The 16,155-nt window shown below is 38.2% G+C and overlaps 1 protein-coding gene across 1 annotated transcript in view; it reads left to right on the plus strand.

The window, feature by feature from the left end:
- The window catches only part of ITGBL1 (integrin subunit beta like 1), a 141,102-nt gene that overhangs the window by 102,588 nt on the left and 22,359 nt on the right, over positions 1–16,155 (plus strand). Inside the window, exon 8 of the mRNA XM_062624690.1 lies at positions 14,698–14,814. Within this exon, the coding sequence (XP_062480674.1) occupies positions 14,698–14,814 (117 nt within the window). The remainder of the gene's footprint in view (positions 1–14,697; positions 14,815–16,155) is intronic.

The following is a 16,155-nucleotide window of genomic DNA, read 5'->3' on the forward strand; positions in this document are numbered from 1 at the left end:
AATCCACCTTTTTTTTTTTTTTTAATTAACTAAATTCTGTTTAGCTCCTTATTGCGTGCTGTTAAAAACGAAGCAAAATAAACCAAAACCTTTATTAGCTTAAAAAAATACGTCTGCAGAATTAATTGCTTTTTAAGCGTAGTGTTAAAATGTTGTATTTATTTGTCTGAGTAATTTGGGGTACTGTAAAACAACAATGAAAGTAAATCCCACATTCATGCTGTGTTTAAAGCAATTTTGACACTTTTAAACTGGTAATAACAGGCCTATTTTATTTCTCTAATAAGATGTTTATAGTAAGTGTGCAATGGTCCATCTAGGCCTGACTTCCAGCTGAAATCAAGTATGATAGAGCTTACAAAACTTGTTGTGTTCAATCTGGTTAGCAGTAATCGGGTTTGGTTTTCTTCTTTGCTAACAGACCTCTCACATTTCCTGGAAAAGGGTAGGGATGAATTTTTGATAGTCTGTAAAAATCCATAGGAGCAAACATAGCTTTAGCATTAATTCATGACATACTAAAACCAGAGATGGCATTCTAATGCTGGACTATTTCTCACTATTGGGATTTGTTTCCTCTCTGCTCTCTCATACCAGTTTAATCCCTCTCATGAAAGCCATGAACAACAAATGCTACTTTGCACTTGCTGCAAAGCTGCCTGGTTCATTTCCAGTGCTTGTTGTTGATATGCAGGTCCAAGATCAACAGTTGGGTTTGGCTCTGGGGGCAGTTGCCTTACAGAGGGTTGGATCCTGCTGCTGTCAAAGGATGCCCTGGAGCTCAGGGCTCAGCAGGACTCAGAATCATTTAGGTTGGAAAAGACCTTTAATATCATGGAGTCCAAACATAAACTTAAAGCTGCCAAGTCCTCCACTAAACCATGTCCCTGAGTGCCTTCTGCCCCAAGCATGGCAGTGCTTCTGCAACCAGCAGAGCTGAGGGTTTTATAAGACCAAGCTCCTGCAAGTTATCACTTCTCACACAAAGCAAGAGCTGCCAGCTCTTGTGGCTCTTTGAGTGCAGCAGAAACCAAGAGCCAGGGAAACCTGACTTTCACAGCAGAGCAAGAGCTCCTGTCAGCTATGAAATGGTATCTTAAAGCTGTAAGAGGCTGTTCCCCCCACATTGTCTTTCTCCACCTCGGGATGCTCTTTGCAATTTTCTCCTTCTTGCAAGGCGTAGGTTGTGGGGTTTGTTTTTTTTTTAGAACACTTTGCACACTATTTGCTTTTAATACACTGGTGGCTAGTGATCTGCTTTTGGGTGCTGTAATTTTGCTTCATTCTTGTAGGCAACAAGGTGGATTGCTAATGATTTTCCTAAATTCAGATCCATGGTGAAACTTGGAAGGTGCAACCATGCACCATCATCCCTGATGCCCTCTCTAATTGGAACGAGTAAGCATATAGGAATGGTTGTTTTTACTGAAACATCTAGCTTGATTGAATAGCCAAATGGCAACACTATTTTTCTCTTAATTGTGTCACCACACATCCCATGTGTCATGACCACCATTCAACCCTTATGAGCCATGGCGGTTCAGAGCTGGTTTGATGCCACTGTTTAAGAGGAAAGGAGGCCATAGCAGTGACAATAAAAAACAGCTGGCAAAGTTTTGAACCATGGTGGTGCAGGAAATAGTGTTTCTTTCTGCAGAGTGAATGGTCTGTAAAATTATATAATGTTTTGTAGTTCAGAAAGGTGCATGCTTTGGTTAATCAGAGCTGTCTTCCTGTGGAAATGGGGTCTGATTATTATTATGGACAATGTGTTGGCCCTTCCCACAGATAAAGTAATTTTGACTTGGACAGAAATTCTTTTACTTTAGGCAGATAATATAGTTTTTCTCTCTCTTCACACCACTGCTTGAGCTATCTGTTGTCTTTAATAGTCTTTTAATGGTACTTCTTTTCTGCAAATCGGATTTTTTTTTTTTCTGAGAATACCTGGCTTTTCACTTCCTTGAGCATCTTCCTTAGAACTACTCATCCTCATCGCTTTTGCACATCCCTGTATTTTTGAGATTAATCTGCCTTATTTGCTGAGTGTCAGTAACAGGTTCTCCTTCTACCCTTGCTCATTCTTTTGGCAGATCATCACCCTTTCTGTTTTCACATAATCACTCACTTACTCTTCCATGAGCTCTGGTACTTACCTGCCTCCCTTGTATGTTCCTAAGAAATAAGGGGAGACCTTATCACTTTCTACAAGTGCTTCACCAGGTGAAGTTTAGGTTGGATATGAGGAAAAATTTCTTCCACAAAAGGGTTGTCAGTCATTGGAACAGGCTGCCCAGGGAAGTGGTTGATTCACCATCCCTACAGGTGTTTAAAAAGACGTGTAGATGTGGTGCTTTAAGACATGGTTAACTAGTGGATGTGGCAGTGTTGGTTAACAGTTGGGCTTGATGATCTTAAGGGGTTTTCCCAATATAAATGATTCTGTGATTTCCAGGTGTCTGATCTTCTTTCCTAGAATTTCACTTGGTTCTTCATTTTTCAGGGTGTTTGGAGCACTCAAAACTTATCCTTCAAGCCTGTTTCTTCTCTTTTACTGGTTTTACTTTTGTATCCTGACTTCATGGCCAGATGTTTCCCATTTTCATAGGGAATCTGCTGTCAAAATCTTGTTTGCCAGATTTGCAAGTTTTCAGTATATCTGGCCTTCCCACTTCTCTCATACCTTTTCATTCCCCATCCAAATTTTGCCTTTATCCTCATCTGTATCTTTAGTTTTGGGAACTTTTCTTTGGTGGAACCTGTTAGATTACATTTCTTACATGTACATATTGCAAAGCATGCTTCCTAAAGTGTATCCATTGTCATGGTCTTCTTTCCAAGTCCCATCTTCTGCCTCCTTGGCAACCACTTGGATAATTTTTCCTACTCTTATCCTTAAATGCAAAAACACACACACACAAAAAAAAAAGAAAAAGCTCCCAGCATTCTCTCCTACCTTTAAATTCACATGGTATCTCCACAGTGATTCTGCTTTGTTGACTTAGTCACTGGCTATTTTATCAGTGTGATTTTGGTTAGGCTAAAAAAGTACTGAAATTTACTTCTGTAGGGTTTATTTCACCTGGTTTATCTGAAGGTTGAGTTCTTTCTTTCCTCTCCACTGGAGTAACCTTGCTCAAAAGTTTCAAGGAGTTGCTCCTAATTAGCTGGAGTGGGTAGAGAGTCACATCTACCTTCAGATTCCTGTAATAGTGGCAGCTATCTCTGGGAACACTATGTTCTTCATATATTCACTGCTGGAGAATAGGCAGTTTTAGTTTACAATTTAGTGGACCTGCTTAGACAAAGTATTCTGTGGGAGAAAAGGAACACAAATTGCTACAGCAGATGGCTTTGATGCATTCTTTCTTTTTCTCTACCCAGGAAGATAAAACCAATCACTTCCCTGGGTAGGTCCAGATTTCTCCTGTTAGTCCTTTTGCTTGGCGGATATTTTTTGCTATAAAATGTTGCAGTGGATAGTGCTTTTTCCTTGAAAGGATTGCTTTTTTAGCCAGCAATCTCATTTCTGATGAATTTTTAAATATTTATTAAAGCCCTCTGGAAGACCTTTAGTAATGGTCTGTGGGAAGCACTGTTTGCATTGTCTTTGTGCTCTTCCATGATGGCTGAGGAGATTGACAAAGCAGTACTTTGTGTAATATCTATACTTCTTCCAAAACAGAAGAGGGTAGATGTTTTCAATTTAACATAGAATTCCCTGCAGTACTTATCAGGGTTTACAGTCTTAACATTTTTAATCAGTTGTAAAACACTGTCTTACTCTCTGATTTATATAATAGACCTTAGCTTTTCTATTTTTGCTTCATTTGACTTCAGAATGTTTCCAATGCTATGAAAAAAAGGAAATATTTTTTTTCATATTTTCATCTTAATTTTTTCCATATATCAATGTTGATAAAATTCTCATTTTCTTAAACAGTGACTTTTAAAGACAAGAAAGAATACCTATATCCTTAAAAGAGCTACAGTATTTGATATCAAGCATATTACCGACATTTGTGACTGTTTTTCCTCAAAATCATATTGACTGAAATTTCCAAGGGGCTGCTGCCTGGTCATGTGTTTTAAATTATCCATCTGATAGAGGGATTTTAATGCTTTATGGGGAACTTTGAGCTCTTTTCTTCCTTCTCCCACCCTCTTTTGAGAGAGGAATTGTAGGGAAAATTGTGAGTTATAGAAACCTTTCCTGGCACTCCCAGACATTCATGTTGTGTGGCAGTACAGCAGTCCCTGAAGTGATGCAAGAAACGGTTTCTTGGTCCCTAGTTTCCACTGATTTCAGGCACCTCCTTTGTTCATCAGTGGCATTTCCTCTTCTCCAGTTCAGCGGATGACACTGACCAGGGGCTGAGGCTCTTCCAGACATGTTTCCTTGGCTGTCAGTGTTTTCAGTGGGCTGTCAGACCGAGAGCAGACACAGACCCTGGTGGCAACATGGGTCAGGACTGAAGGAACGTGGTAGAGAAGGGGCAGGTGGCTGCACAGCGAGACAGTTTTGCAGCTCCAACTTTAGCACACAAGTTAATCTGTTGCTAGTGACTGATTTTCAAAGTGAAGATCAGTTCCAGTCAAAGCAGAAATCTTGGCAGAAGCATGTCTTATTTAACGGTGATCATTCCAGAAATTTTTGGCCTAATGCACGCTATAATCCTGATTTCTTGCTCTCAAAACTATCCAGAAGGTTAATGCATAGATAGCTGTTTCAGTCTTAGCCTCTTCATAACAGTTACTGACGTTAACTAACTAAAATAAAATGCCTTAATTTTAGTGTTTCAGTGTACTTTCGTATTTGTCAAGAAGGTTTGGAAACTGATCACAAATCCATCTTTTAGGTGTCAGACATTGTAGGAATAGTGTGACCTCGCTGGTAGGCTTTAATTACTTGCTACATGTGTTTTAACTAGCTTGAAATTTGCTAAGTGTCTTTAATTGCTGAGTTTTATTCAGGTCCTCCAAACAGGAGGCTGAGCATAAATATGTGAAGCTCATTGTAAGTATACCTGTTATCTCTAAGTCTCGACAGTGTCCTTGCTGCTCCTGGGGGACTATCAAGGCATGTGAGCAAAGAGGGTATTACTTTCAAGAAGTTTAAACAAGGTTACCTATAGGGTGATATGTAATGTGACTTGCTGGTCTCCTTTGACATCTCTTGTATCACTGTTTTATTATTACTATGCACTCTTACTGAAATCTGTAAACTCAGAGTTACCTGGAACAAAGAATTTGCTACTAATACTTGAAATCAAAGAGTTGGAAAATGAAGGCCTGGGTTATTTACACTTAAAAAGTTTTTGCAGTCATGTCTTTAATTCCGTCATTACACAATACATACTTTTCCTCAGAGCCAACATTTTGGGGTGCTGGGAAGAAGCATTATTTCACAGATGTATTTACATTTGGGGCAAAGATTTTAGGAGCCATAAGGCAGTGTCTTTCCAACAGATTAAATACCCTCGTAATGAGAGACTAGTGCACAATCTGGCCAGTTGGCAACAAAAAGGAAAAATTTGCTTGCAAGTGAAGGGTAAGAGCATTTTAACTTGGAACAACTCAGTAGATGATGCAGTTGCTAGGTAATGTCTTTCATTTCTGGAAAAAGTCTTGAGGTGAAAGCTAATCAATAAGATAGATATAGTGTGATGTCATTTGTTGCCATGGTTTCTGAACTTAGCAGTCTGTTATCTGCAAATAATATTGATGGTTGCTATGCAGTTTAATCTTTTCATATTATTGTTTTGCCATTATAAAGCTCTTTAATCTTTGCTAAAGCTTCAAAGAGCAAAGCATCTAGGAGTTTAAATGTTTTAATAGATAGGCTGGTATTACAACCTTAAAATGTCTTGAAATTTACTACCTAATAAACAACAGGCATCAGCAGGAAGTGAACAAGGTTAACATTTTGGTGATTAAACTTCCACAAAGCAGTTGACATTTTCTAGTAAATTAATCTGCAAATTAAATATCTCTGTGGAATTAGTGCTATGACTCATTACATGGCAGATCATGTAAAAAGGGGTAAGCAGTCAATCCTCTGGATGATAAAGCAGTCAAACGTACGAAGCTGTAAATGGCTCAAAAGCCATCACAGCTTCTTGAACAATATCATTGCGTTCCATATATCTTTCATTGTTGGGTTGTGCCTCTTTATTATGTTTGGGTTTTGCTACAACATATTTTATAGCAGCTTATGCTAAGCATCAGACAGTTGGATAGGCTGAAGGGAAAATGAGACTTATTTTTCCTTATAGTTGTCAAGGCGAAGGAAAAGCATTCTCAAGTCAGGTCCTTTAAATCAAACACAACTTCATTTTTCCTATTCTATGGAGAAGATGTTAGTTTAAATAGAATGCTGTGTATCGTTTACTTGATTTATTGGCATCTCTTACAGTAGTTTTTCTTTGTAGTTTGAGTTATTGAAAACATTTGGAGGTAAAGAATGAAAAAGAGATGAGGGAGGAAGGGTTGAAAAAAACCCAACAGATGATGGCTTGCTGAATTCTAGAATTTTTACATCTTTGGAGTAACATTTGTCATGCTGTCTAGTTTTTCTCTTTTCCCCCTAACGGATTCCTCCTCCTCCATTTCCACTGTTCTCTGCCTTAACAACACATTCCCTTAGAAAGTGTTTTGCCACCTTCTTTCTTGTCTTTTTCACACATCTCTCCTCTGTGTGGTGACATTGACTATCACATTTCTTTCTAACAGAGAAGTAATTGCATTCGTAGTCCTACTTGTGCCCTTTATATAGTGAGTGAATTGTCAAGGACGTACCCCCAGCAGGAGGCCAGAGGAAAATGTCACCAGGAAAAGTGAGGCATATGGCTAAAATCCTGCTCTTGCAAAGTGGGCAGGGGTGTTCTCAATGGCTCCTCTCCTGGAACTCCTCTAGAAATTCCCCATTGGCTGTGCAGAAGCACAATAGCAGCCTTCAAGGAGTGTATCCTCAAAGCACTGCTACTGAGAGGAGGCAGATGGAGGAGACATGCCGGCTTGATGATGATAGCAGATGTCAACAAGTTAACAATCTGAAAAGGAAACTAGCAGCACAGCAGTGCTTCTTACCCAAATGTTTTAAAAGAGGAGGGGGGAGGGAGGGGGAGAAGAAAGAGAAGCAACGCAGAAAAGATACAAATCAGTAGTGCTGATCAGTGAGAGCTGTAAAAGACTATCTGATGCTAAATCTGTGAAGTGGTGCTGTTGAGTGGATTTATCTAAAGAAGTATTTCACTATTAGGCTGTCACTAAGGAAGAGCATTTACTTCAGATGCCATATGCCAACTGTGCAATTAGGCTTCCAGTCATACATGCATGTGTACTAGAGCAGGAGGCAAGTCTCAACCATTTGAAATTGCTCTTGCATAATGCTCTCTTTTACAATCCTGGATATTCAGTTGCTTGTGCTGCTGTGAGGGTTCTGTTGTTTGGGATAGCATCTTTTAGTTCCCCAGGGCTTAGGAGGATATGTTAGGGATATTTGTTTCCTGTGTTGTTGGTTTTTGTTGTTTGGTTGTTTTTTTTTTCTCCCTTAAGAATAAACTAGATTGTTAGACCTTTTCAAATACTCTTTTACATTATAAAGCAACTTAAATTTGAAAAGATTAAAAGAAACGTACTTTTTTTTTTAACCTACATACCTTATTATATGAGGGACAACTTGGTATTTTGTACTAGTGAGTAACATCCTAAAATATATATGCAACAGTGGAAAGTCTCAGACAGCTTTAACAAAAGAATTTCTTAATTTGTGAATAGTGCTTGTTTTGTAGGCCAAATTTTTATACCAACAGCCATTGCAAAACACGGAGTGGAGGTGATGATGTTTCATGTAGCTCTGGATGGCCCAGTGTCACTGAGCACTTAGCACAGACTTGGAGTAGGTTTTCCAAGAGTGTTATGGAAGATAAATTCAAGCCAGGTGTAAGCAATTAGTGAAAGTATACTGGGCCTTAAAGGCACATATGGGCCTACGGTGAGATAATGCAACCTGGAACAAAAGTCTTCTGAGTGTGTGATATATGGTGAGAGATTCCACTTCCTTCAGCCCTTTGATAGCGCTGACAGTAGCTGATGTAGTTATTGCTCTTGAGAGGTGCCTAGTAAGACTAGGAAAACCATAAATATTTAACCCAATTACATGCTTTAGCTACTGTTGGTGTGATTTAAATAAAAAAATCTCAGGTCTTGCTGCTAAAAGTTCTCATCAGTGTACAGAATTCTTGGAGGGGAAAAAAAAAAGTTAAAAAATCTGAAGTTTGGAAACTACTTAGATTTATTACAGCAATTTGAATTTAATTTTATGTCGGTATGATTCAGCTAAGCTCTTCTCTGGAGCTTTTATATGTTCGGGTGAGGTCTTGGGTCAGTCACGCTGCAAATAATCTCTTTTTATGAGTAGACTCAAGGCATGTTTGTTTTCTGTGTATTGATTTAGGAATAGAAAGTTAGTTCCCAACCCAGATCTGAACAAGTAGTTGTTCTTGTAATAGCTGCAGCACATTTTTTCCTTGTCTGTGAGGAGATAAATGCACAACTTTCTTTTTCGCAATGTACTGCAGGAAAAAAAAAAGTGCTTGTTGCTTGAACCTTGTGTGAAAAACAGTTTGCATCAAATGATCTCCACAAAAACAAGCTCTCCATAAACCCCAAACCTCTATTGCCTAATAGAGCAATCGTGTGCACAACAAGAAAAGAAATCCTTCATGGTTCTTGTAGCTTCAGTTAAAATACAGAAACGTCTATTCCCAATGGATGTTTCAAAGGCAAGGAAGCTGCTGGACAAGATATCCTCTCCTGGACTGTTGTCTTTCTGTCTTTCCTGCAAAGACTCATAAGGTGCAGAGCACAGCAGAGCCAGGATGCCACATTACTGATAGATCTGATACACGCCTCTGTCTCTACTGCTGCCGCTCCCCAGGAATGAACTGACATTAGTACCTCTGCTAAAGGTCAGTACATTGTGATGAGCAGCATAGTGCACCTTCCACACTCTGCAGCTACAACTGAGCAGTCTGTACAGTGGACAAACCACATTTAAGGGCTCTGATGTTCTTCATTTCACTGAGATGGTAAGAGAGAACCTGTTATGCTAACCTATCCAGCTATTTTGTCACAAAACCCCAAACATGTTGGGGCATTGGAGACAGCAGAACTGTACTAATGTGAATTCATAAACCTTTTTTACAGGAGGAAACCTTTTTTTCCCCACCATAAGTAGAAGTTGCAGATTACATTGTTCATAATTACAAGTAGAGCATTGCTCTTGCTTGCCCAAAGTCCTTCTAAGAAACTAATCCTCAGATTTTCATAGTTTGTGTGAGATCAGCCAGATATTCAGGTGTTCAAAGGGCTTCCGATGATTTTGTTTGCACATACTAAAGATGCCTCCAAAGGTCTTCTTTTTCTGGCATCTCATAAACCATCCAACCAATCAGGTCCAAGAATTGCCAGCATTTTAAAAGCCAGGCATCCCTCTATGTATAAGACGGAATGATTTTTTATCTAGTCAATACGATATTTTTATATGTGGAGGGGGTTTTTTGTTTGTTCCTTTTGTGTGGTCTGGGTTTTTTCGTTTGCTTTGTTTTGGTTTTTTGGTTTTGTTTGTTTGTTTTTTGTTTTGTTGGTTTTTGGTTTTTTTGTTTGTTTGTTTTAAATGAAAAGCCTTTTAAGGTGTGGGAAGTCTTTCCAGGATATTTTGGGAATGGAGCATGCAAAATAAACTGTGAGTGCCCAGTGAGGAATCTGTACTTGTTTTCTGTTTGAGTCTATGAATTCCTCCGCATTGATCAAACTCAGCTGGATTGCACTGCTCTTAATGCCTCAGACTGAACAGGGCATGATGAGATTGTCAACCCTGCAAGCCCTGCACTTTGTTTGCCCATTTTGTGGCACTTAAGTTTATTCCCTTTACTGGACTCCTTCCCCTCCTCCCGCCACCACCCAGTCAGTGAATTTTCCTTTTCTTTACCTGAAGCTTCTACATCCTACCTTTTATTTCCCTATGTCACGTCTGCTTCCCCTCATTTACTGTGTCCCCTGAAGCTTTGTGATCTGCACAAATCCTCCCATCCCCCTTCTCTGATTTGCCATTTCTGATCATTATTTTGGATCTTCTGTTCCCATCCAGCATGAAATGGTTTCTGCTGGCAGAAAGACACAGCAGCTTTACTGAATGTTCTTAGGTTGCCTGAGATTGCTTGATAACAAAGAAATTGTGATTTCTAATAGGTAATGCTTTCAGATCTTAAGTCTGGAACAGTCATAGGGCAGAAAACTCCTTCCTAAAGGCATATTCCCTTATATTTATTACTAGCCTGAAACACCATCTTTCTGAGGTACCAATGAACCTTAACAACAATCTCAGTGTAATTTGGTGCTGTATTCCTTAAACATTTAAAAAAAATAAGGGTTGGTTTTTTTTTTTTCATTTAGAACATAAAAATTCAGCACCATGCACAGAAAAATCCTATATACTGTAGTTATAGACAGGAAAAGAAAATGAGATAGATCTTACATTCTTACATATTCAGTGTTTATTTTTACATTGAAAGCTATTAGTGTTTCTTCCTGATATTTTTTTTGCTGATAATAACAGGGTAAAAATGTTTTATGATGTAAATGATATACTTCTAGCACAGTGTTTTAAAATGAAAATTACCTGTATAAAAGAGACTTTCCTTCATTGTACATAAGCAGCTGGAAATTGGTTTGAATGCATATGCAGCTAGTGGTCACAGTAATTTTCATGGAAGCAGGTTTGCTGTAAGTCTAGGTACTGCTCACTTTAGTTATGCTTTCATAAATGTTGGACAAGAGGAATGAAAAAATGCTACAGTAAATGATGGATAAAATCAAAAGCTAAATGCTTAAGGTGTAGATTTTTAGAATTCTGTAGTCAATTATCTAATAAACTTATGTGTTTTAATGAGATGTGGCTCTTTAATTCCCTTTTAAAAACTGAAGACTCCACCCTAAGCTGGTAATTTTTCAGTCTTCAAGTAATAACAATTATATAAGTTAATACTTCTATTGACATCAATGCAAGGAAAGAGTGTGGGGAAATATTAAGACCGTAGACAAATAAATGTCTTGTATAATTATTCTATTCTTGGAATCTTTCACTGGAGTAAATAGGTTAAGTTTTTCAATGCTAATAGCTAATACAACCTCCATCATAAAGCTTTCTTCATCTGAAATCATTGGGTGATGAAATTTACTCCCCCTGTTTAGCAATGAGAAGCCCCCTGCTAAAAAATGCCTCAGCTGAAGTTGTTTCTTTTTACTCATAAAGTGTAGCTTTTGCATATACAGTTGAGAAGGTGCGGAATATTATAGCCCTTCTGTGTTTAATTGTTTCTGCATGCCCTGGAATTTAAAGAGAATTTAGGATGTGTTTGGCAGTAGCTTCCCCTCTATAATCAGGTTGCTATGGTAAACCTATTATTCTAGACAATGAAAGTATGTTTAGTGAAGTGCTGATCCCTTTTCAGTATAATGTGAGTCTCAAGTTACTTTTGAATGATTGAATTTGTTTGGTAGGTATTGTATCACTATAACTAAGAGAAGGTCACAGAATAAGGTGTGGCTTCTGTTATTTTGGTAGTATATACACTTGACAAAGTAGTAGTATGGCTGAAGCAAGCTTACCCTGCAGAGATCTTATACTGGTTTTCCCAGGGAAGCAATCTGAAATTTATTGTTACAAAATGTTATTAATTTCTGTGTTGATGTATATGGTGATAAAATGAGACTTCAGAGTTTACATTTGCGACATCATGTATGTGTGCTGCATGTACCCTGCATCCTACATAGATATCTGTTCAGAAGCAAAAGGACTTTAATTGTCTGTTAAATTATTTCCACAGAATAACACCACTTTACTTAATCTAATCAAATCTCAGTACTTGTGAGAGTAAAAGGTACTTTAAGCCAATACCAAGTTGCAATTATTTAGTGCCACTACTAAATTAACTTCTTTCATTCCTAGGGCTGATTTTGTCACATTTCTAAAAGAAAAGGGATGATGAACTAATAATTTGACTATCAATTTTGGCAGCAGTGTACTAAACTACTATAACTGTATCTTTGAATATTTAAAACAAGGAAATAACTTGGAGGAATCATTTTCCAGAGTACTTACTGACTGAGGTTTCTGTCCATTTTCAAGACACTTTCAGTTCTGCTGAGGTCTGCAGTCAGATGATCTAAATCATACCCTGAAACTAGGTGGGAGCCAGCTGAAATAAAATATGAGGCACAAATATCAGCATGGAATTTGGGCTTTTTGAATATATGTGTTGGTATTTTATTCATTAGCTCAGATGAGAAGATTGAAAAAGTAGAGCCTAAATCCCTTTGTGCTTGATGGAGAGGACAATCTGAGATTGTACATATATATGACAAAAACGTGCCCCATCTGCCTAGGGATGGGATATTCATCAGCTTTTCTTGCTGGTGTATCTGTTGCACATTAACTAAAATGAATAAATATTAATTGCAGCAGGGACTGAGAGGAACCTGTTCCCATTCCAGTGCAAGTGCCCAGCCACTGGGCTCCCAAGTCATTCTGACTTATTAAATTAAGCATTACAGAAGGTAGTGCTTAATTACAGAACATGCAGGAACCTCATTACAGAACCTTCCTTTGTACCTCTGGAGGATTTTCCATCTCTGCCGACTCCTCTCTTCAAAGCAACTTATTTAAACTGATTTTATTGTCCTTCAGGCATCCTCCTTAGTACAGTGTTAGTTGGCCAGGATACCACTGTTAAGGATGGTTCTTTTGTTTATTTTATAGAGTCTTCACAACAGATGGGTCCTGTTCATCAGGTACCTGTCTGCTTACAGGTGACTGTGCTTTGGGACACTGTGATGTGACATTTTTGTACACGTAGCAAGCTTGTCTGAGGTGTATGCATAGAAAGAGACTGTGAGAGCCCCAAACAGTAACAAGTTGGACTCATTAAAAATCTCCATATATTTAAATACTAAGGAATGATTATTCCCCCCCCCCCCCCCCAGTTTCTAATGTAGCTGTTCTTGGTAAATAATTATAGGTTAGTGAATGCAGGCAAATAACATCAGTCATTCTGCAGACAATCATATCTTAAATGTTGACATGGTTACCAAATACAACTGTGATGTGGTAGATGCATTTCCTATAGTAAGTTTCTTTCTGGAGTGATTATTCTCATATAATTGCCAGTGCAACTGTTTTAAAAAAATATATATTATTAAGGTATCGTGAAGTATTTGCTGTTAATGCTCTCTGTCAGCATGTCTTTTATTAAGATTCTTGCACTTTAAACTGATCATAAAATGTCCTTCTAGATTGAATCCTGGCACATAGAATGTCAGCTCAAAAGTGCATTGTACAAGTACGTTGCTGCTTGGGAACATGAAGAGTAGAGCAGCTATAAAATAAGCTGAGAATTTTTTTCCATAGGTAATAAGATTTCTCCCTACACCAACATAATTAGACTGGAGTGTTTTTTTAGAAAAAAAAACCCAACAGTTCTAACCAGTGTAGATTATTCAAAAGAAAAAGAAGAAAAAAAAAAGAAAAAGGAGAGAGATTAAGAATAATTTAGCAGTATGTGTTGACCTAAAAGGTTTCATTGTCACAAAACCTAGTGTTAGAAAAGCCTTACTAAGGGTCTTCTTAACAGTCGTTTCCCGAGGGGAAATGCTGAGACGAAAGACCAGTGTGTGCAGTTCTGGTGTCCTCAACATAAAAAGGGCATGGAACTGTTGGAACAAGTCCACAGAAGGGCCACGAGGATGATCAGGGGACTGGAGCACCTCCCGTATGAAGATAGGCTGAGGAAGTTGGGGCTGTTCAGGCTGGAGAAGAAAAGGCTGCGTGGAGACCTCACAGCAGCCTTCCAGTATCTGAAGGGGGCCTATAGGGATGCTGGAGAGGGACTCTTCTTTAGGGACTGTAGTGATAGGACAAGGACTAATGGGTTAAAACTTAAACAGGGGAAGTTTACATTGGATGTAAGGAGGAAATTCTTTCCTGTTAGGGTGGTGAGGCACTGGAATAGGTTGCCCAGGGAGGTTGTGTATGCTCCATCCCTGGCAGTGTTCAAGGCCAGGTTGGACGAGGCCTTGGGTGATATGATTTAGCATAAGGTGTCCCTGCCCATGGCAGGGGGGTTGGAACTAGATGATCTTAAGGTCCTTTCCAACCCTAACTATTCTATGATTCTATGACAGAGTATTTGAAGAGTTATGTTTCTCAATGAATAGAAAGTGTCTTGGATAGCCCTGTGCATAGACTATTTAATTCTAATTGCATTCATGTTAGAGTGCCTGCGATGTGCTTAATATTTTAGATCAATTACAGAGGTTAATTGTGCAGTTAAGCATGTGCCATACTCTGTTATGCAAAGTTGAGATATGAAAAACATACAATGCCAATTATTGCTTATTGTTGCTGTTTTCATCAAGATATAACAGTAATATCTTTTGCTTGTTGCCATGGAGAGGGAATAGTTGGTTTTGTTTGTTGATTTTTTTTTTAATAGCATTTATGTGAATGCTTTAATTAATACACAGTGACTTGTAATTTGCTTTTGGGGGGGTGAGGGCGTAGAATAAGTTTGGTTTATTCCTTCAATTATTTTAGTTTACTGAAATCATGACTGTAACAATTATCTATTCTTACAGGGAGATGTGAATGTGGCCAATGCACTTGTTTCCCTCCAGGAGACAACAGAGTTTATGGCAAAAACTGTGAATGTGATGATCGACAGTGTGAAAATGTGGACGGCGATGTCTGTGGAGGTATGTATTCACATAACGTAATATATATAAATCCTGACAATGTATAACTTTGTTCCCTCTGATTTTATAACAGAATGTCACTATAGACTATTGACATCATTGATTAATTATAACAGATTATAGATTTTTGGAGAGAAGCAAGCTCTGTGAAAGCTGAATATGTTAGTGAATATTTGTTTTAAAGCTTCAGAAACACTAACAACGAAGTAGATTAAATACACCTAATAGAAAAATGTAAATTCTATATTAGAACCCAAATTCCATAAGTGTTCATTAGAGGCGAATAGAGGCATGTAAAGGAAAATCTGAAAAATTAGGTAAATTTACTTTGCATTTAGTACAGTTGATGTTTTACTGAGAATATTGTATTTTATCTAAAAATAATAATGACAGCAGTACTTTTCAATGTGTCGTATTCACTGACAGTGATATGTCTGTTTTCTAAAAAACAGTAGTAGTAAAAATTTATTATGAAAGAATCTGAAATGCTTGAGCTACGTTGTCATTGTAATTGTACATGCAGGAGGTTTATTTTAATGTTGACAGTGAAAACCTTATTTTTCGATTTTTTCAGTAATATGTTGCTGTTAAGCAGCATATCAGGTTACTTTTAGATATGTAAATGAGTATATACCATATGGTGTTTTAAAAACAGGTGAGGAGTATTTATCTTAAATGCTCTCTTTCTAGCTTTCACTGGCTTTATTTCAAAAATTACTCTTTAATTCTTAATATTAACAAAATAGTTGGTGTGTAGAATCATAGAATCACAGAATCGTTAGGGTTGGAAAGGACCTTAAGATCTCTATGTAAGGAAAAAGAATATTGCTTCATAATCCTGTGTACATAAAAAAAGTCTGACTAAAGGGAATATTTCTTCAAGGTGTTGGCTATGCAGAATGTAGGAAATATATAGAATCATAGAATAGTTAGGGTTGAAAAGGACCTTAAGATCATCTAGTTCCAACCCCCTTGCCATGGGCAGGGACAACTCACGCTAAATCATATCACCCAAGGCTTTGTCCAACCTGGTCTTGAGCACTGCCAGGGATGGAGCATACACAACCTCCCTGGGCAACCTATTCCAGTTCCTCACCACCCAAGGCTTTGTCCAACCTGGTCTTGAGCACTGCCAGGGATGGAGCATACACAAACTTATTCCAGTGCCTCACCACCCTAACAGGAAAGAATTTCCTCCTTACATCCAATGTAAACTTCCCCTGTTTAAGTTTTAACCCATTATCCCTTGTCCTATCACTACAGTCTCTAATGAAGAGTCCCTCCCCAGCATCCCTATAGGCCCCCTTCAGATACTGGAAGGCTGCTATGAGGTCTCCACGC

Source organism: Pezoporus occidentalis, unplaced genomic scaffold (genome assembly GCF_034315485.1).
Source record: "Pezoporus occidentalis ecotype Australia unplaced genomic scaffold, CSIRO_AGI_Poc_V1 ctg27, whole genome shotgun sequence".
NCBI lineage: Eukaryota > Metazoa > Chordata > Aves > Psittaciformes > Psittacidae > Pezoporus > Pezoporus occidentalis.